The 19,921-nt window shown below is 35.6% G+C and overlaps 2 protein-coding genes across 11 annotated transcripts; one reads left to right on the top strand and one right to left on the bottom strand.

Annotated features, from left to right (window-relative positions):
• Positions 1 to 920: 920 nt before the first annotated feature.
• LOC147396330 (NADP-dependent malic enzyme 2-like) lies at positions 921 to 6,322 on the top strand. 8 transcript variants are annotated; one of them, XR_015180869.1, is made up of 7 exons: positions 921 to 1,163; positions 1,957 to 2,062; positions 2,149 to 2,293; positions 2,413 to 2,484; positions 2,610 to 2,697; positions 4,671 to 4,731; positions 4,921 to 6,322. XR_015180869.1 is itself a non-coding variant. In XM_086451632.1 (7 exons), the coding sequence occupies exons 3-6, from the start codon at positions 2,231 to 2,233 to the stop codon at positions 4,710 to 4,712; spliced, it is 255 nt and encodes an 84-aa protein (XP_086307758.1). In that variant the 5' UTR covers positions 921 to 1,163; positions 1,957 to 2,062; positions 2,228 to 2,230; the 3' UTR covers positions 4,713 to 4,731; positions 4,921 to 6,322. The 8 variants fall into 8 exon arrangements, 3 of the variants coding, with proteins under 3 accessions (XP_086307758.1, XP_086307756.1, XP_086307757.1); XM_086451632.1 differs by having other exon boundaries at positions 2,228 to 2,293; positions 2,610 to 2,687; XM_086451630.1 differs by having other exon boundaries at positions 2,610 to 2,687.
• Positions 6,323 to 10,409: 4,087 nt separating this feature from the next.
• Positions 10,410 to 13,953, bottom strand: LOC147396329 (70 kDa peptidyl-prolyl isomerase-like). Of its 3 annotated transcripts, XM_086451407.1 has the most exons (12): positions 13,715 to 13,940; positions 13,499 to 13,585; positions 13,109 to 13,369; positions 12,826 to 12,903; positions 12,612 to 12,692; positions 12,246 to 12,413; positions 12,033 to 12,119; positions 11,765 to 11,928; positions 11,349 to 11,469; positions 11,105 to 11,253; positions 10,887 to 11,014; positions 10,410 to 10,714 (listed from the first exon to the last, which is right to left on the bottom strand). In XM_086451407.1, the coding sequence occupies exons 1-12, from the start codon at positions 13,857 to 13,859 to the stop codon at positions 10,603 to 10,605; spliced, it is 1,581 nt and encodes a 526-aa protein (XP_086307533.1). In that variant the 5' UTR covers positions 13,860 to 13,940; the 3' UTR covers positions 10,410 to 10,602. The 3 variants fall into 3 exon arrangements, with proteins under 3 accessions (XP_086307533.1, XP_086307531.1, XP_086307532.1); XM_086451405.1 differs by having other exon boundaries at positions 13,109 to 13,585; positions 13,715 to 13,948; XM_086451406.1 differs by lacking the exon at positions 11,349 to 11,469 and having other exon boundaries at positions 11,105 to 11,251; positions 13,109 to 13,585; positions 13,715 to 13,953.
• Between the last annotated feature and the right edge of the window lie 5,968 nt (positions 13,954 to 19,921).

Raw genomic sequence — 19,921 nt, 5'->3', positions numbered from 1 at the left:
GTAATTTGTTCAAAACATTAAGGATAAAATTGGAAACCATGTTAGTGGTCTAGCATTGGTTACCAACATCAAATATGATGGGTTAGTGAACATCCTATCAAAACTTAAGTGGTATTCACCTAATACTAGAATTCTACGATGGGTAGAAAATCTAGTATCATTCTTTATAAATAGGTGGCCGTCCCCCCCTCTCTACACACACAGATTATTCTATTATTGAGATAGAGGTTCCCATTACCAAAAGTGTAGGCAGAGTTGGGGTAGTGCACTTATTCTTTGCAAATCAAGATCAACGCCTTCTCCGCGAATAATCGGAAAAGCGAATCTAGGTATTTTACAATTATTGTTCGTTCGATTCGATTATTATATTATTTGTTCAAGATCAAATCCTAGATCCATGTCTACTATTTTTATAGTTATTGCAAACACAAATGGGTGGCCGTCTAGCTGGGAATGGAAGATCTGCTGTTGTTGGCTCTGTCCCATACCTTAGATCGACGCATAATGATATGGAGGCCCAGTTCCACCATATTGAGCAAGAAGCATACAGTTCAGTCCTACGGGCCTTTAAAGCCCAATCTGATGCCATTACTTGGGTATTTACTGTTACATCATTTCACTACTAATGCATTTATATTTTCTTCACCATGCTTAGATAACTACCTCATGAAATGGAAATTCTTCAGGAGAAGGAAAGTTTAATAACAGAACTTAGAAAAGAGCTTAGACTATCAAATGAAGAACACAGAGAGCTTATAGGCAGAGTTAATGCAGATGACATCATTCGGAGGATAAGGTCTGATAATGTCATGAAGTGAACTATGTTCTTTTTTCCGAGATATATCAATCAGATTTGCAACAAGTTTTGATCAGTTCTACCTTTTTAACTGGAAGTGTTATTTCATGATTACTTCAGGGAGTGGCGACAGTCGGGCGGGCTCCAATCTGGCTTGCATAGTATTGCTCAACCTGTTCATGATCCAGTACCCAGTCCTATTATCTCAGCATCTCGCAAGAAACAAAAGACAGCATAAGCACTGCCTTCTATGTCCTTAAGTGCACCATTCCCTGCTTTGCACCCACAAACAGTAGCTGCTCCTATGCAACCATCATCATCGGTTGCTAAACGAGGAGCTCCCACCAAGGGCAAGAAGCCTAAATCAGTAAGTTCAATATTTTGAAGTATGAATTTTACTTAAAGATTTTCCACCAGCATAGTTGCTCCCTGCATTCAAATGCAGAAGCATTGATGCCATTTAAAGGTGCAACTCGTTGCACACTTAAAACTATAATGGTTCAATAAGAAAATCAAGTAGAAAATTGAGTTACCTGAGAAAGGAGCGTGAGTAAGGGAATAATCCTTTGCCTTGTAATGCTCAAATCCATGTACTGGAAGAGCATCAGTTGCAAGTTCCATCATTTTTCCAAGTGACAATACGTACTTCTGGTCTCTGTGCAGTACCCTGCACACGAATATTTGTAAATATGAAGAATAGCCAACTGGTGCTATAACTTTCTCCTTTTTCCATAAGAACAACCACTATACCATAGTTATTTTTAATGCACCATGGCAATAGAAAATAGTAGCCTTCTTCTGTTGTGGTTCTAGTCCACAAAACAAATTAAGATCAAGAAACAATTTGATAGGTAATAGAAAGGAATTGTCCAGGACTTCAGGGAAAGAGAAATGGGTGCTTGGGATGCACAAGCACTAGTAACATTGAAGAAGAAAAGCACTAGTAACTGTTGTATACACCCCAACAGTTGGTGAGGCTTGCCAGAAATATGGAAGCATCTTTCGCTGCCCTCAGGGTCTTTACATCAGTTTGAAAGAGAAGTATGGGTTCTTAGGAGATATTCTGTTTTTCAGCTCCCCACATTACTGTAGCTTGGATTTTTTATGTGTTGTTTACATTAATTGTTCATGTGGAGCCTGAGGAATTGTGGGTTTTATAGGGGGAAGATTCTTGAGGTATTGAAGAACTGGCCTGCGAAAGCTATCCAAGTCATTGTCGTTACCGATAGTGAACTGATTTTGAGGCTTGGGGATCTCGGCTGCCAGGTAATAATCTCTTGATTGGTTATCTTTGGATTCTTGGACATAAATATTTTAAAATACAGATTCACAAAACAAGAATATTGGATCAGCATGTCAGTTGGTCATCATATCTGTTTACTTGGGATTCCTTGCCGACCCAATCGACGACAATATCTGAAATGTTCTCAGGGGATGGGGATACCCGTCGGGAAACTCTCTCTTTACACGGCACTTGGAGGTCTTCGTCCTTCTTCGGTAAATACTTTCATTAGCCTAGTTTGCTTAAATTTTATGCCCATAATACTGCATCTATACAAGTAAATTATGCTATTTTTTGTAATACTAAAATGTTATTTGGTACTTTCTAAATCTAGGAATACACAGAATTTCTACATGAATTCATGTGTGTAGTTAAGCAGAACTACAGAGAAAAAGTCCTCGTACAGGTTAGTAATAAGTACCAGACCTGAATGAGATTTCATTAATCAATTCTTACAATTTCCCGGAGCTTGACTTGAGTTTTATTGATGCTATTCTCATGGTTTCTGAATCTTTCAAACACATTCTGCAGTTTGAAGACTTTGCAGACCACAATGCCTTTGACTTGCTTGCAAAATACGACACAACTCATCTCAATGATGATATACGGGTAAAGTGAGGTTGTGGGTCTTTTGTGTGTGTGAGTTTGGTTTCAAGCATACGAGTATAACTAATCTAAGTTCACTTTTTATGTATCGTGTACTTGATGTTGGCTGCTATTGCATGTGTGCTACTATAGAAAATATGATGTATAGTTGGAATAAACGAGATACGGGAATTCTCTGGAATCATTTGTGAATCCGGAGGTGATAGTCTATAATGTCCAATTTCAATGAAACATTCATGTTTCTTTATAACTTGATTCTACAACTAGCCCACTTAATTTCTTGTGAGTAGTTTGTTGAAAAGTTAGCATCGAAGCCTCCTACAAAGGATAAGAAGCTGCAGTTAATGCGAGAGATTGCCAAGGAGTTCTCTCTAAAGTGGGATTCCAATGCTTTTGAACAAAAGCTTTTTAATCCCCCTGTATCTGCAAAGGTAAGCTTTCCCGGTTCTTCAAATTCACCTTGAAAGTATATAACAGATGACATATATTTTGACTGCTACATCATCAGACTCTAGAAAGCACAACTATATCTATAACATTTCCATCGGAAGAAAATAGAGAACATTTTAAAGAAGAGGATATTCAGATACATTTTAGAGAGGAGGATATGTGATCCAACGGTTCACATACGTTTCTCTAATACAAGACATATATGAACCCTTCGATCTGCAAACGCAATTTTCTTTGCATTGGGAGATCGCTTAACGGACTTAATATTAAAGGAAACATTGACGGATTTTGTAGAATGAGACCGGTTTTGGGCGTTTGAGACGTAATGCTCTCTCTCTCTCTCTGTTTTTTCTTTTTCTAATTTTTTTGGGGGGCATACAAACAGGCCCTATGTGTTCTTGATGGAACAAGAAACAAATTCTTTATTTGATAAAAGTTTGTAGTGTTTCTCAATCTGCCAATTTAGAATTTGTTGGAGATTAGATAGTTATATAAAGCATGTAGTTGTCGAAGAAGTTGAACTTGAATATAGTTGTTCCCAATCCCATAAGAAGCTAAGTTTGGCCGATAAAAAAGATTTCGAGAAATGTATCCTTCAACTTCATTATTGATTATTTATATTTTTTGCTGTGTGTGTGGAAAATCAGCATTGATGATCATGCATTTGTTTCATTTGAATATGTTTTTAATGTGTTCAGTATATCAATTTGATCTTGTTTAAACTTCATATTTCTTTGTCAGAGGAAATTTTGTAGAATTGAAGCTACTATACTCTAGTATTGTTAATATACATGTGTTTAGATGCATTTGTGAATTGTAGACCAATAAGACAGAATCATATAAATTGATGATTATAAGAGTGAGATGAAGACTAGATGGATATGGATCAAGGTAGTGAGAGGAGATATGAAGACACTTGATTTAATAAAAAACATAACTTCAGTTAAAATTGAATGTGGAGACATGGATTGCTCAGCTGGCCCCAAATATTTGGAGTAACGGTTTGATGAATATATATGGTTTAAATGGCCATGGATTAGGGGTCGTCGAACATTGGGCTTCTTACTTTATTGCGAGTGCCCGAAAAGTCACATGGATTGAAGATCCTATTTGATGAATTTGACTCCTTCTAGAACATTTTTTATGAGTCTATAGGGTGAGCAAAAGTAGTCACTGAGAATGTCTTATAGGTTTTATTTTCTGATTAATCAAATCCAGGAGGTGGTTATGGGTATGATAGTTTAGATTGATGATCTTGTTTACCAGATTTAAGATAAAGGCCCAAGTTTGTACTAGATTTAAGGTAGAGGCCCAAGTTTGCTCAAGTTCTTGCAACTCTTAGTATATTATTTTCTTGGAAGCAATTCAATAGCATGTATAACTAATTAGCATACTCATTATATATAGCATAGCTGATTTAATGAAAAATAGATGTTAATGTTTATTGTTGTTACTGTTTATCTTGGTCTTTTCTTTTTTCATTTGGGTGATGAGAAATTGTGTTATTTTTCACTTAACTATATTTTAATCAGTCAGGGAGAAGGCAGACACAAGCTTGAAATCAACATCCTTGGCTAATTTGGGGGAACAAGATGTGGTAAGTGACCATTTTGATATTTTTCATCTATGAGGTCTTAAGGCTTATACCTTTCTTATTCTTTTTCATTTATGAGGTCTTAAGCCTTATGCCTGACTGCTAATATACTAACAATTAATCATCAAATTTATTAAATCGATTTACTTCTTTTATTGCAACCCATAGTCTTAAGATATGGCTTCTTCTTAGGCTTCTGGAAAAGAATGTAAGACATCTGGCTGCACTGGTTACAGCATCCAGCTACGGTGTTTCTTCAATAATCCTATAATATAATTCTTTTTAGCTTTTTAATTTCATTTGATTGATATTAAATGAGCTTACAAGGATGGCTCTAAGTCGCATTTTTAATCTCACACAATTTATAAAGTATGTAGTTATAAACCATAGTATATGTTCCAAGAATAAAACATTGGATGGAATGCAAGACCAGGAGGTGGATTTGAGCAAATGCATAATGAATCTGATTGTATTATCATCTCATTTAATATAGGTGATGGATTTGGTGCGTTTCTCTCTTTCTTTTTTCTTTTTCTATACATAGACATGCTGTTTCCCAGAACTTGGATGTTCATGTTTGGGAAGTCTTTCTCCATGTAAACTAGTTCTTCTATATTTTGTGTATTTGCTGGTTTATTCTCATTCTGTTATGAAATAGGAGTGAAGGAACCATCCATTGGTTGTATAAACACCTTTTATTTTATTTTTTTAAATCTTCCATTAAAATAAACAAACATGCATATCCAGGCCGCCAAAATGATTGGTCTATGTCTTATACAACAGCTACCCATGTCTGACATTAGTGGGTATCTCAATCATACATGTGTGGGGGACCCTTGTCATTAGCAAAAGATATCTCTGTAAAATATTAATAAATGAGTAGATATGTAAGTGTGCAGATGTGGTAGCTGTATGGGGTGTGTTAAATATTATATTTAAACCTAATGAATAAAGTTAAACACACCATTGTCCACTTTGATTAGTTTTGTTGGTCTTCTTTTAAGGGGTACTCCAAGAAGGATGTACTTGGAGATGGATTTTCTATTTCCAAGGCAACTCACTTTGATGGGTTTTAATGCAGAAAGATTTTCTATTTACAAGCTACTGCAGATTCGGTATGAAGTAGCAATTATCTTGTCCTTTTATTCATGAAATTTGAGTAGTCCTTTAGTTTCTTGAGGTTTTGTTTCATATTTTAGTGTGATTTTGGTAATAATGGGGATTTCTAACATGCAAGTTAATTTTATGGTGGAAAACATCTGTCATTGAATGGTCTTGTTAGTTATACTTATCAATCTTGATAAGTGGCATTGGCTTCATAGTTATTGCAATTTCATAGTGTTTTAGGTTTTCTTCTGACATTGTTGTTGTGCTTTCTTTTCTTAAGGTTTCCAATCCCAAACGTTTCCCAATGAGTAGATCTGGTTATATGCGTAAGGGACAAGCAATTGTATAGCTAACCAATGGTGAAGTACTTGGGAATGACAGCCCTGGTGGCAGTGGATCTCCAAATGAGGGACAATTGCGGTTTGTTTGTAGTATTATACGACATTTTGTAATTTCGATGGTGAAGTATTTAGTAATTTTGTAAATTATGACTCTTTTTGTGTATAAATAAATGTGATAGAGAACCTCAATGTTCTTTATTTTGACTACGGTTAATAGGCACGTAGAAAAAACAATTCAAAAATTAATTTTTTTTTTTTAAGTTTAGATATCGGTTTATGGCTATTTTCGATATCGGTTTGTAACCGATGTCTAAAGTCTCAATCTAGACACATGAGTCTTATCGACATCGGATTTTAAATCGATGTCTAAGGTGTTATTTTTTTTTTTGTGGTAATGCTTTTAGAGTTGGAACAGTTTTAAGCGGTTCTAAATTCTAAGATCGGGAACCGTTTGTAACCGTTCCAAATCCTGAAATCTAGAACGGCTTCCAGCTGTCTAAACTCATTAACGACGCATCAATTAGAGACGGTCTACAAACTGTTTCATATAGGTTTAGGAACGATTATAAACCATTTCTAATTTCCATATTTGTTGTAGTGCTCGATTCAATTGAATTACCACTTTTTTAACTTTTTGGGCCTTAGAGGCCTGTTGGCCTATTTTGTTGGAAAGTCGGTATTTCGAATGGAGCGGTGTAGATGGGAGTATGCCGAATCCTTTTGGTAGACCTACTAACCCATTGAGAGGTGTTAAAGGCTTTGGTTTTGGCAAAAATATCATATTTCGATGATTCGGGCCATCGAGGCCCGTTGGCAAATTTATTGAAAGATTATTGTTTTTGGGCCCTTTCGAGTGAGGGCCCGTTCAAATTGGGGTGTCTACAAAATCAATAGAGAAAAGCTCCCAAGGGAGCACATAAGCTAGATTTGAAGTTGTGGGACTCCTAATAATGAAATCCAAGTAGATTCTCATCAAAGTACTATGCTCACAAAAAAAACAGCAACTATACACTTTGGATATGGCCTACTCTTCATCTTGATTTCTCTACTTCGTAAACCGAACTATAGTTCGTTGATCTCTTAACTCATATTATCCCTTTTACTCCTTAAAAAGGCAAAAAAATATTTTTAAAATTTCATTTAATGGTTATTTTGGTAATCATCTTTGGATGCGAGGAATAAAGTATTGAACACCTTCCTTGTCCCCCAACTTAACTCGCTTACATTTGAATCTTTAGGTAGACTAAATGCCCATATATCCTTTGGATATGTTAGTAATTATAAATAAGGAAAAATAATTTTAAAACTCATTTATGTTGCCCGACCCATTCACACCTTAATTAAACGGAGGCAACTTTAAAACTCAAGTAGATGAGTTCAAACTTCCAAAACATTTTGAAGCCCACGTATCTACAGTGGCTTTTAAGAGGTTAAAATATCTTTAAGAGATCTGAAACTACGGTCTAAGGTGACTTTTGAGAGGTTGAGGATCTTTAAGAGATTTGGAACTACGAAACAAAAATGACCTAAATTGGATCTTCAAGAGATATTCAAAGATCTTTAAGAGATCGGAACTACGAAAAGTATGATGGTCTAAGGTAATCCATGAATGGAGTAAGGTCGGACCTTCGAATGTTCTAACAAACCTAAAATTGATGTGGATTTGTCGATCTAAATTCTCTTAGGATTTCCTAAGAAATCTAATGAGATGGGTTGGATGATCCTTCACAAAACGGACATGAAGTAACGGGCTGAAAAGCTTTTCTCCCTCCTCGCATCAAAAAGATATTTTGTAGTAACTCGGGGGAACTAACACTTGGCGGGATTAACACATAGACCTAGGGAGTTGGTAAGTTTAGAAATCACACTTAGATATATGGTTGAGAAATGTACTTGTAGAGTTGTGGATGGATTGGAAGACCCCTCTTAGACCTAGAGGTTTTGTAAAACTAACACTTAGATCTATGGAAGTTGAGATAAGTGGTACACCGAGGCCTAGAGGTTTAGATAATTAGCTTGCAAGGTTACCTAAGCCTATTGATTGGAATACCCTTGGAGAATCACTTCTAAGCGTGCTTGAGGTTCGAACACTTTAAGCTCATTAGTTGGGATTATCTTGAAAGAGTCGATACACTTATAGGATCTAAGGATTGGTATGATCGGAAATGTTGAATCTGAACCCTAGGACCCGGATGGGCTTGGGTGAACCACACCTAGGATTTTAGATTGGAATAATTTAGGAAGACACTAAGAACGACCCACTACAAGAATTGCAAGAAGGGCCCTAAAGAGAAAAATGTCCAGGACCTTGGATCACTGAAGTATCTCACAGGAACTGCCCAGGTCGTGGTTCACTGATGGGACCCTTATGGGGAGCACCCGGGCCGTGTGTATGCTATCTATGTTATTCTCAGATTTTCACAAAATAATAAATGTTAAATAAAATTAGATTGCTTTAATGTTTTGTTCATCAAAATGTATAAAATTTCAATCCCATAACTTATTGTTTATGTTATCTCGAAAATCGATCCATTGTTTACGCATAAATACTATGTGCACTCCCTTTTTTTATTCTAAGCAATTAGACAACTAGCTCTAGTTAGTTTTATAATTTCTAAAATTAACTTCTGTCTTATGTTATATTGGACCACTTACTTAAATTTAAATTATTAAAAAGTCACTCATAATGAAAATTTTCAATCACATAAGCCTGTAGCCACTTCAATAAATTTTCTAAAAATTACAAACTAACCCTGTTTATCATTTTATTTTCTAAACATCTTTCAATATTTTTAAATTACAAAAGGGATGTACTCACTTTAGCTAACTTTCAAAATAAAATTTCAGAACTGAACTTTTCATTTATATTTATGCTATCTTCAAAACCATCTAACTCAAACATTAAACTGCCCTTACAATGTAACATTGAAGCGGTGCCCACTTTAGTTGATCTCCTAAAAGTTTTAGAGCTAATTTTTTAATATTTTAAATTACAAAGAAGCCTTTGAAAATGAAAAATCCAAATCGCACTATATTGAGCCCATTTTAGTTAGTTTTCTAAAAACTAGAAAACAGTTTTTTTTATTTGTATTATCCTCCAACGTTGTCTGAATTAATATTTTAAACTTCAAAATGACAGTTTTCATGATTGGAAGTGAGGATTGTGCCTTCCACTATTTATCGTAGCCACATGCTTAGTATGATTATAAAATATTTTTACTACTCAACAATTTGCATCTCGCTCATTACTACTTGTTGTTACTCACTCCTACCCTCCACACTCTAGATTGCAGGTTACATTTTGAAGAAGAGTGAGAAGTTCATTGAGGAGGAGGTCACCCATGACCAACCTCCAATGTAATTTATTATTTCTAAGTTTAGGAAATCAGAACACATTTGTTTTTTTATATGTAATTATAAAACAATGTATGTATGCCATCTTTTGAAGTAGAATCGCTTCCCAAGAATATATAGCACCAAGGTTTAAATTATCGTTTCGTATCAATGTTTTGAATTTCTAAAAAATAGAAATGATATTGAAACATTTACTAACCATTCTGAAACATTACTGAAACAAATGATGCATTCAAAACATTAAAATGGGTCTTTTAGAAGAGACCCGGGTTAAGGGACATGTCATTAGTTTAAAAATACAGGGATTTATCACATATTATCTAAAGATTAGTTTGATATTAAATGGGTTTCACATGTAGTACCTAAAATTGAGGAGGTTTCTATTAAATCCAAAAGTCTTTCAGATCTGATTGTGGTCAAGGGCAATTGATACCAACACGACAAAAACAGATATTACCTAAATGGGCTTCTCACATATTACCTAAAATTGAAGGGGGGTTTCCTAAATCCAAGAGTCTTTGAGTGTTGACTGTGGTCAAGTGCAATTCATTAAAACAAATCCGTATCCGAAGCAGGGAAAATCGAGTAACCAACCTCGAACTCCGGCGATGGCAATGGCAATGGCAATGGCAATGGCGACAAGGTAATAAGGTTTCCGTCTCATATCTGGATCTCTCTCTCTCTCAGATCTGTATTCTTTCATCTGTATTTCTCAACTTCCTTTCTTATGGATCTCTTAGAAGTAGAAGAGAAATTGAAAGTTTTGAATAGAAAAATCAATGTTCCATAGATTATTTCGTTTCCACTGGTGTTTCATTTCAGAAACTTGAAAAAACCAAAATGTTTCGGCCAAAACGAAACGATACTTTAAACCATGTATAGAACCAATGCACAATTATAAGTGATTCCATTTAAAAATTTAATTAGTGGTCCCCGAGACATTCATGGGATCCTTGGGATGCATACAGTGAACTCGGGCAGGGCATTACAATCATGCCCAAAAACAAACTAAAGTAATAGACAATGATCACTCTAATCAATTCTTTCCAGCATAGAGAGTGATACCTTCCCTTCAAATCTCAAGCCGACCTATCTTTGAAAACATGGTGCTGTAAATCTCAGCTTGACACTTAGCATATTTCTTTTGCATCTCTTTCAATTTGTTGTACTCGACCTTCACGTCTCTGTTGATTCAAAGAATCCGGAAAAATTCAATTGAAGAAATAGGAACAACATTAAGTATGACTAAACATCTAGTAAGAATCAACCATAATCATGGTTATTTAATAGGAGTGTCAGTGTGAAATCGAACATAACTTGACATTATTGGGCTATTAGTTCATCACACATACAAACCTGTTATTTGGATGAATTGTAAGAGCTCTCTTGATGTCAACCTCAGCTTTTTCTAACTCTGATGTTTTTAAGTACGACTGTGATCTTCTATACAGAGCCTTAACATTAAATGGATCAAGTTCCAGGACCTACAGAGAAATATTGACAAGAAGATTTGGATAAACTTAATTATAATACAACATCAAGGTAGGATGGAGTTAGGATACAAGGGATTAAACCTTTGAACACAATCTTGCAGCTTCGACATACTCCCCAAGTCTAAGATTACAAGCTGCATTGTTTAAATTACATGAGATGCTTAATACATTTGCTTGAGTCCGTTCTTCATCAGTGAAAGAGTGGTCGAACTCAACACATTTAGAAGCCTGCAATATGTAGCATGAATGACTTGTTTAGCTTGCAAGAGTGAAACATTTTCATAACTTTTTTCTGAAACTATATTTTATCATAAATAACTTTCCTTCTCATATTTCTTGGAGGCACACCAAAACTTCCCTGCCTTGAACAGTTTATTTCCTTCATCTTTCTTTCTCTCACAGGCCTCTATTTTCTCTAATGTTTCCATTTTCCAATATGGCTTTTCCTTTACATAAAACAAATATTCAAACAAGAGCACTTAAGTGTATAATATCACACAACATGAATAAAATCGCATGGATAAGCAAAACACTGATACTAAAATTTGAAACCCACGTTTTAAGATCATAAAAAGAAGGAAATTTTTTTTAAAGAAAAGAGAAATTTATTTGGAAAACACAGCAAAGGGGAACGATGATTAGAACCATAGCTAAAATAGCTAAAGTATTTGAATTAAAGATCGCAAATGCAAAACTTTGGGATTTACGAATAAAGGCGTAAGTTTGAATAAAAGAAAATACCTTATTAAAGCTAATTATTTCCACATCATAAAGAAGTGTTGCTTTTGCAGGAAGCGCTCCTGAGATTACATTGTCAAACCCATAGTCAGAGCAGATGATAACGTGTGATCTTTCACCTTTTCTCATGGTCATGATTGCCCTGATTAAACCCTCGTGAATATTTTCTGCAATAGAACAAGTGAAACAAATCTCAAGTCAGTATGTGAGATATAATGGGAATATATTTTTGCCTAATTTAAAATTCTTCACAGAAAGAAATGCTTGGTACCTTCAAAACACACAAACTCATAAGGGTCTTCATCAGACCCTTTCCTCTCAAAAACTGTTCCATCTTCAAGTTTACATATGTATTTCACTGAAACCGTGGGTTTGACATGGCTTAGATGCTAATAGCTTCATACTTGGAAAGAAAGGTTGAAAGATCATTAAAATTCCATGATGATTTTTCATGGATTTAATAGGAAAACTTAGTCAGGGATACCTTTCACTGTGGATCCTTCGTTGGGATGATCATAACCTTCACCTTCTCTTATTACCTTCTTTGTTACTCTCTTGTCCTCTGTTATATCAATGACAGTCTTCCACGATACCAGCTCTAGATCAATATTTAAACTTGGATTTGCTTCATTTGCATTTAGTCCGATACCATCTGAACATCATCAGCATGCTTAAGATTCATCAAGGATCTCACTGAAATAATCATTCATTCATACTTCAAATGATGGAAATTGATTACTGGTCCTGTGAACTCAGGGTTCTAACGTTGTGTAGTGTGTTTATGAGTCGTTGGGCATTGTTTTCCTGAAAAAAAAATTGGAGTTGGGACCTTAGGATGATTTTAACTCACATGAAAACTTCACCAACAACTCTGCTTTCTCGCCTTTCCTCATTGTCTTAACAGCTTTACTGATGGCAGGACATAGATAACCTGCTCGACTTAATTAAAAAGGATTTAGTGAATGAAGTAAACCTTTGGAACAACATAAGACTGTTTATAAGGCGATCATACCTTGGCGTACACAAATTTGGTAAATTGCACCATATACAAACGATTAACTTACCATCATTGATATAAAATTCCACACCTGCATCTGAGTTGGATAAAATTGTTCCATTCTCATGCTTCGCATCGTATTTAACTACAATGAACAAGTGTGGAATACTATTAATTTCCTATGCTTAATAACTCTTACTCTCTTTCTTATTTTATCTTCCATTGCTTTGATGATTTTTTTAGCAGGGTATAAATCATAAAATCCAACTAAATGGCCTCAGCGAAACCAATGCACCTTCTTATAAACAATTCAAAAGAAAATAGAACTCGAAAACGAGTAACAAAATTACCTAACACTTCATCGGCATCTTTTGGAGTAGCCCATCCTTCACCCTCCCTTAGTATCTTCTTCAATATTCCTCCATCACCAGACAGATCCCTAATGGTGTGCCACGAAAGCATCTCTACATCGAAGATGAGTGTTGAATTGGGAGGAATCATCGGTGGAGAACCCACTTCTCCGTAAGCCAATTCTGGAGGAATTATAAAGATAGCCCTCTCTCCCTTTTTCATGGTCGCAATTCCTTCATCCCATCCTTTGATAACTTCACCTGAAATCCATATGTCTACTTTATCAAATTTGAATTTTCGAAGATAGAAAGAAATGAAACTTGCATTAATGTATGGGTTAGAAATTGAAATTAAATAACGCAGTGAAGATTTGAATTGGACAAACTTACTCTGGCCTAATTTGAATCTGAATGGGGTACCTCTTTCCCAACTTGAATCGAAATTCGGTCCTCCCTCGATTTGACCGCTGTAATGGACTGCAAATTGCAAATTGTAGGATTAAAGAACGGGTATTAGAAGAAAAAACAGAAAAAGGGACAGACAGAGAGAGCAGACTTAGATAAGAATATAGTAGAGAGAGAGAGAGAGAGAAAGAGCATTCATACCTTCGACTTCATCGCCTGGAAATGGAGTTTTCCATGAACTGCCTTGTTGGAGAATCCGTTTTTCCAGGCCTTGGGTTCTGATTACCTTTTCTTCTTCATCTGAATCCTCGGTTTCTGGAGTGAATTTGAAGGAAGAGACAGCCATGAATGTTGCTCTGTGTGTGTGTGTGAGGGAGAGTGTACAAATGAAGATAAGTCGATTTTCAGTTGAAGATAAGCCGTTTGGTTCCCTCCTTTTGATGTGTTTCACTAAATTTTTTATGAACCGGGTCCAGCGTTGGACCCCGGTTGAAGCCAGTTAGTCGAAGTTATATTCATTAGAGAATTTTAAAATAAAATGGGATTTTTCCATAGTTAATCTTCTTTTATTTTTATATTGTAGAAGATTAATAGGTGTCATGTGGAAACCTACATACATTACAAAACTTAGGATTTATACATGATTAAAAAAAAATTATAATTAATTTAATTTTTTTTAAGAATTTCAAATAGATAACCTAATTTTATATCATATTTTATTATTTAGTATATTGTGCGGATTTTTATTTTTATTTTTAAATTTATTTTAAATCTTAAATTAGATGGTTTTGAAGAAAACATAATAAAAGTATATTTTATCTTGCTTAGCTACCATATGTGGTTTGTGGGGGGTATTCCATGTACTTGAGGGGATTTAGGGCAAAACGACCTTGTTAATAAAAAATATTTTATCTCGCCCATGCTAGTCGAGCCTATGGGTCTAGAACCCCCATCATAAAAAATAAAAATAAAAATTGTAATTATATAAAAATAATTAACATTTTTATAGATATAGCCAGATTGTACTTCTATTCATTTCAACAAAACGACCTTGTTAATAATAAGGTTAAGCACAATCATGGGGTCACCACTTTAGAAAACTAACTAACATTATTAAATTGTGGAATTATAATTTTATTAGTTTTTTTATTTATGAAAATAACCTTAATAATATTAAGTTAAAATGTAAAATTACGGGCATTTGTGGGATTTTAAATTTTGGTGGTGTTATATTTATGTGTCTTTTAACTTGGTCATTGGATCAAGTTTTAATTCAATGGTTCTGAAAAGTTCCTTTTATTGGAGCACTATAAATATACTTGTAGATTGTAAAAGTTGTAATAGATTAGGACCCTAAAAGTGTGCTGATCCAAACATGAATCAAGACAAATTAGAAGAGAACTTAAGTGGTTGTAGACCAAATCAACAGCCTAGTCCTGTTCGATTTCAAGGTAAGGTAAAGATAGATGCTTGCTTTAATAGCAAAGCAGGGAAAATTTGGTAAACATGCACATGTCTTGGTTTATCTTTTGCCTTCCTAATTTATAGGACAAATCCCAAAAATCAAATAGCATCAAACGAATTAATTCTAATTTAGTAGGGTTTCCTTTTAAATAAGGGACTTCCTAGCACCATTGAATCTTGAGTTTGAGGGGTCTAGGATGGAATTCCTATTTTAATGGAAATCCTATAAAAGGGAAAAAGATCGGAGGAAAAAAGGATGTTCTTCTTTCGACCTAAATTATAGAATCAATTTATCTTTTTCTTCTGGTCTAATTGAGGTGTCAGAGGACTCTTGACAGGTACCACATCGTGCCATTAGACAACAGAGGGAGTATCTAGTGGAGCTTTAGAGTAAATTTGATAAAAGTAACAAAAATCACCTCTACATCTTTGGTGTCGTCTGTGGAAAAAGGTTTACACCAATAGTTGATTTTTGAGAAAATAATTGTAAGACCCACATGTTTTGTTGAAGCCAATAACTTACCTCCACTTGCTACTCCTTCTACTGAAAGATTATTGATGACTCAGATCAATGAGATAAAGAAGTGGAAGGGGGAAATGCAGTAAAGGATGGATACCCTAGCTAACGAGAATCAAACTCTAAACCAATGTTTAGAGGTGCAACAAAAGGAAAGACAAGATCAACCTCAGCATCAGGTTGAAAATGCGGAAAATCGTGCTTCCGAGGGAAATAGTGGCTCCAGGTCCCCTGGAAAGAGAAGAGATACTGAGGTTTCTACATCTATAGCAACTCAGATCAAAACACCAGCAAACCTAACTAGAGAAGAGAATAGGGACATAATATGGAAGTGTGGTTTGCTGTAGCTCATGTTGTTAAAGGGATCCAAAGGTCTCCTTTTACAGCTAAGCTTTTGGCAGCAAAGATGCCAAAAATGTTTGTAGCATCTCGTTTTACCCTCTTTACCGGTATGAAGGACTCGATAAAGCATTTGTACTACTTTCAGCAGATACTAACTTTGTGAGAAGGGAACGAAGCCTTGATGGGTAGACTCTTCCTTTCTAGCCAATAGGAATATGCTCTGACTTGGTTCCATAGACTACTTAGTAGAACTATTGTTTATTTTGAGGAGCTCTGGAAAATTAAGGGATATCTCGCTATAATGTTTCTCAAAGAAGGGTTCTTTTTATATAGTTCAATAATAAGGACGACTGTGATATGGTCCGCAACTCAGTGATTTGGACAGTAGGAAGAAGACCTTTGATCTTAAGTAAATACATCAGACTCAAAGCTAGTTTGTGATTTACTCTTATAAATCCCCATAAGGCTGAGATTTCCTCAATTCCTCCTACAATTTTGGTCTCCAAAAACATGTGGCAAGATGGGGATGGGTAGTGTGATTGGTGATCCTCTCCACATGGAAGAAGTCACGACTAATAAGCATCGACTATGTTATGCTTATATTTTGTAGAAATTGAGCCTTCTTGTCAATCTCTAGATGATATTCTATTAGAATAAGAGGACGAGAAAAGCATTCCTCAAAAAATCCTCTATGAATGGAAACCTAAATCATGTAAAGAATACTACACATTCTACCGTGGCAAAGACCAGTGACCCAAAAAAGGGTAGATGAAGCAAAATCTCTCAAGAGAAAGTGGCTCCCTAATTCAACTCAATTTACTACTCAAGTTGTTGAGGGTTCTGGAACAATTGACCTAGTTGATGACCATCAGGCTAAGCGAATTGATTTTTAGACTACTTTGGATGAAGGCATGAGTGTAGCAGACTTGATGAAGAACTTAGTCCAATAGCTTAGTTGGTTTGACACATTGCAAAACAACTTTGAGGTCATGGGTTCAAGCCCAGCTTACCCATTAAAAAAAGATGATACCAAATATGAAGGCCACACAGATTCCCCAAATTTTGCATCATGCCATGGTGGACCTTAGTGAACATAGAAGGATGACACATCATCAAAAAATAAAACTGTAGATGTAATTTTTCGTTTTACCTTGAGATCTCCCTTGAAAACTTTCAGCTTGGTGGATTGCTTGCAACATGACCACTTTGACAATCAAGTTAAAAATTAGAGCCGATCTAATAAAAGGTTCTCTGGGAAGATTTTTTCTAACCTTTAATGTGAGTTATTACCTGGTATTTATAGAGTTCCTAGTTTGTGGATCTCCCAAGATCTTTCCAATGATTCCTATTAGAGTAGTTGTGCCTGTTCTCTAGCCTGTCAGTTGCAATAGTTGTTTTACCTGATTTGTCAGTGCAGGAGCAGGTTCAACCATTCTGTCAGGTTGGGGGTTGTTACCTCTGCCTTGTCAGTGACAAAATGGTCATATCCAACCTGTCAAGTCCCACATGCATCCGACCTTCATTCACGAGATTTGGTTTAATGTAATTCAGTACACTACCAACTCGATGAGTCAATAATTGTAACACCCCGAATTTTTAATTCGTATCTCAAGGAAAAAAAATAAATAGTGGAATTGTAAGAAAATCTTGAAAGTGGGACTTAGGGTAAAACTATAGGACCTTGTTCTGATCATTTGTAATGGAATCTAACCTCACCATTAGATTCAAAATGATCGAAAAACATAGTTTAGCCTGTAAGCATGCTCAAATGCGAGTCTGAATATAAAAGTTGCAAAATCCTCGATTATCGGGTCGGACCAGGCTAAAACAGTGATTTTTGTTAGAGGAATAATTTTTAAAATTCGATCATACCATTGGGTTCATAACGAAAAATTATTAACATGACTATTTATTTATCATTTTTGGAGATCAGGAAGTCGAATTATCGTCAAAAATGAAAACGACATCAAGTTTAGGGGTCACGTCAGGCTAAAAATGTAAATTTTTGTTAGAGATAAAATTTGTAGAAATTGACTACACCATTAGATCCAGAACGAAAAATTAGGCGAAATAGAATATTCATTTGTCAGTTTTGGAGTCCGGACGGTCAAGTTATCGTCGATCAAAACAATAGGCGAAAATACCGAATTCGTCCCACATTTTTTAAATAATATTTTTAAATTTTTTTATATGTCATCTTCCCCAACTCGTCATACAGCCACGCGACATATAAACGAAAAAAAAAAATTCGTTTTTCTTCCGATCTTCCACCTCAGATCCTCGCAAACGGTCCACTTTCGACAATCGTCGCAGAAGAGAAAAAGATCCGCAGCCTCGACATCTACAAAACTCCACCAACCTTTCTTCGTTTCACTTTCTATTTCACCCGATATCGTCAAAAATCAGCCGTATTTGGATACAGAAATTTCGAAACTTTGACCTCGGATTTCGTCCGTTTCGGGGTCAAATCGTCTTCCGACGCAGAAGGGAGAAACGTCCGCAGCCTCATTCTCTACATAACCCACCCAAATTCCTTCCGTTTTCGTGTTTTTCACCCCGTATAGTCAAAAATCAGCCGTATTTTTATACGGAGATTTCGTAACTTTGACCTCGGTTTTCATCGGTTTCGGGGTCAAACCGTCTTTCGCCGTAGAAGGGAGAAGAGACGAACACATCGAGATCTTCGAAACCACCGGGTCGATTTCAAAAATCAGCCGCTTCGAAGTTCGGTCCGTCTCGATTTCAGTGTTGTTCTCGATTTCCGTGCACGTGCTTCAATTCCGTCGCCTAGTGATTGTAAGGAACTCTCAATTTCTATTAGTAATCGTAGATTGTGAAAATTGCATTTAGGATTTTATCTGAAAATTTTTGATGTATTTCCAAAATATAGAATTCTTTTGTTATTTCAAAATTCACGCCAGAAATTGCATGTTTGATATGTTTAATTGTATTTTTAACAAATTATACGTGGGTAGGATATTTTAACGGGTTATTTCCATAAATTGGGTCTTGTGCACTGCTCGGACCCCGTTTTGATATGAAATTTGTATTTTTTTTCAATATTATTGATAAAAATAAATTCTTTAGTGGAAAATGTGATTTAATATTCAATGAACTCATATTGAGTTGATGAATATCAGAAAATGGATGTTTTATTGAAGAGATTGAAAATTGTAAAAAAAAAAAAAAGGAAAGAGGGAAAAAAGGTATGAACGGATAAAATGTCAGAGTCACACCCGAGGGGTGATGTCTGCATTTTACGTTGTTGTGTTGTGTGTAGGTTGGTGAACAGATATCCAGGGATAATATTACTGGTTGCATGTTTATTTACTTTCTGTTAGCGCGAGGCGCTGTTTACGTTTCTGTTATGTTATTTATTTTAGGCCGGGTGGCCACACTTGCATGGTAGGAAACTGGATATCTATTCTCAACCTTGTATTGTTAATTTCTCTTTTGTTTTCAAATGAAAATAATATATATATGTAGCTATTTTGTGAGCTGTTAAAGAGTTTGTGAATGCCTGAAGGGATAGTGCGTCATATCATCCGGAGTGGTGTACTATCCTGGGATGTACGGTAGGGACCACCAAGCTCATACGTGGTATGGGACGCGTATGAGAGTGGAGTCACAACTGGAATCCGGGTTTATTCCTCTCTATCTTTACCAGTGAACTTGTAATGTAAAGGTGGTCGTATACGAATGGTTTGTATATTTGGGAATCACATGCACGCCTGATAGGCATAGACGAAGATGATTAGTCAGTGATCACTAACAATCTATAGTAGTCGAACGTTCTGACACATCGAAAAGAGACCCATTGCTTACGGTCACGTCAAACGGCCAGCCTGAGCCGGATAAATGGTCAACCAAGCGTGGTAAACAGCGACCAGCCACAAAATCAGGAACTAAAAGCCAGAGAAGAATTGTAACATCATGTCCCGACTGGGAGCGATCCAGTCGTGAATCCCAACTCTCTAATTCCAATACTCCACCATTGTGTATTATGTATCTGTTGCTTATTTTGATATATAAAATGAAATCCATGTTTAATGTTTCCATTTGATCAATTAGATTTGTATAAAAAG

The sequence above is a fragment of the Akebia trifoliata genome, chromosome 8, assembly GCF_017979445.1.
Source record: "Akebia trifoliata isolate Shusen 1 chromosome 8, ASM1797944v1, whole genome shotgun sequence".
In the NCBI taxonomy this organism is placed as follows: domain Eukaryota; kingdom Viridiplantae; phylum Streptophyta; class Magnoliopsida; order Ranunculales; family Lardizabalaceae; genus Akebia; species Akebia trifoliata.
The sequence above is the reverse complement of the archived record's forward strand: the minus strand, read 5'-3'. Positions and strand labels throughout refer to the sequence as shown.

What these genes read in the sequence shown, in the direction of transcription:
- LOC147396330 (XM_086451630.1), top strand. Translation starts at nt 2,150, where the DNA reads ATGTCAGTTGGTCATCATATCTGTTTACTTGGGATTCCTTGCCGACCC. An exon ending in GAGGTCTTCGTCCTTCTTCG is followed by an intron (nt 2,294 to 2,412) that starts GTAAATACTTTC and finishes TTCTAAATCTAG; the next exon opens with GAATACACAGAATTTCTACA. An exon ending in ATCTCAATGATGATATACGG is followed by an intron (nt 2,688 to 4,670) that starts GTAAAGTGAGGT and finishes TTAATCAGTCAG; the next exon opens with GGAGAAGGCAGACACAAGCT.
- LOC147396329 (XM_086451405.1), bottom strand. Translation starts at nt 13,859, where the DNA reads ATGGCTGTCTCTTCCTTCAAATTCACTCCAGAAACCGAGGATTCAGAT. An exon ending in TCCAGGCGATGAAGTCGAAG is followed by an intron (nt 13,586 to 13,714) that starts GTATGAATGCTC and finishes TGCAATTTGCAG; the next exon opens with TCCATTACAGCGGTCAAATC. An exon ending in TGCCTCCAAGAAATATGAGA is followed by an intron (nt 11,254 to 11,348) that starts AGGAAAGTTATT and finishes GCTACATATTGC; the next exon opens with AGGCTTCTAAATGTGTTGAG.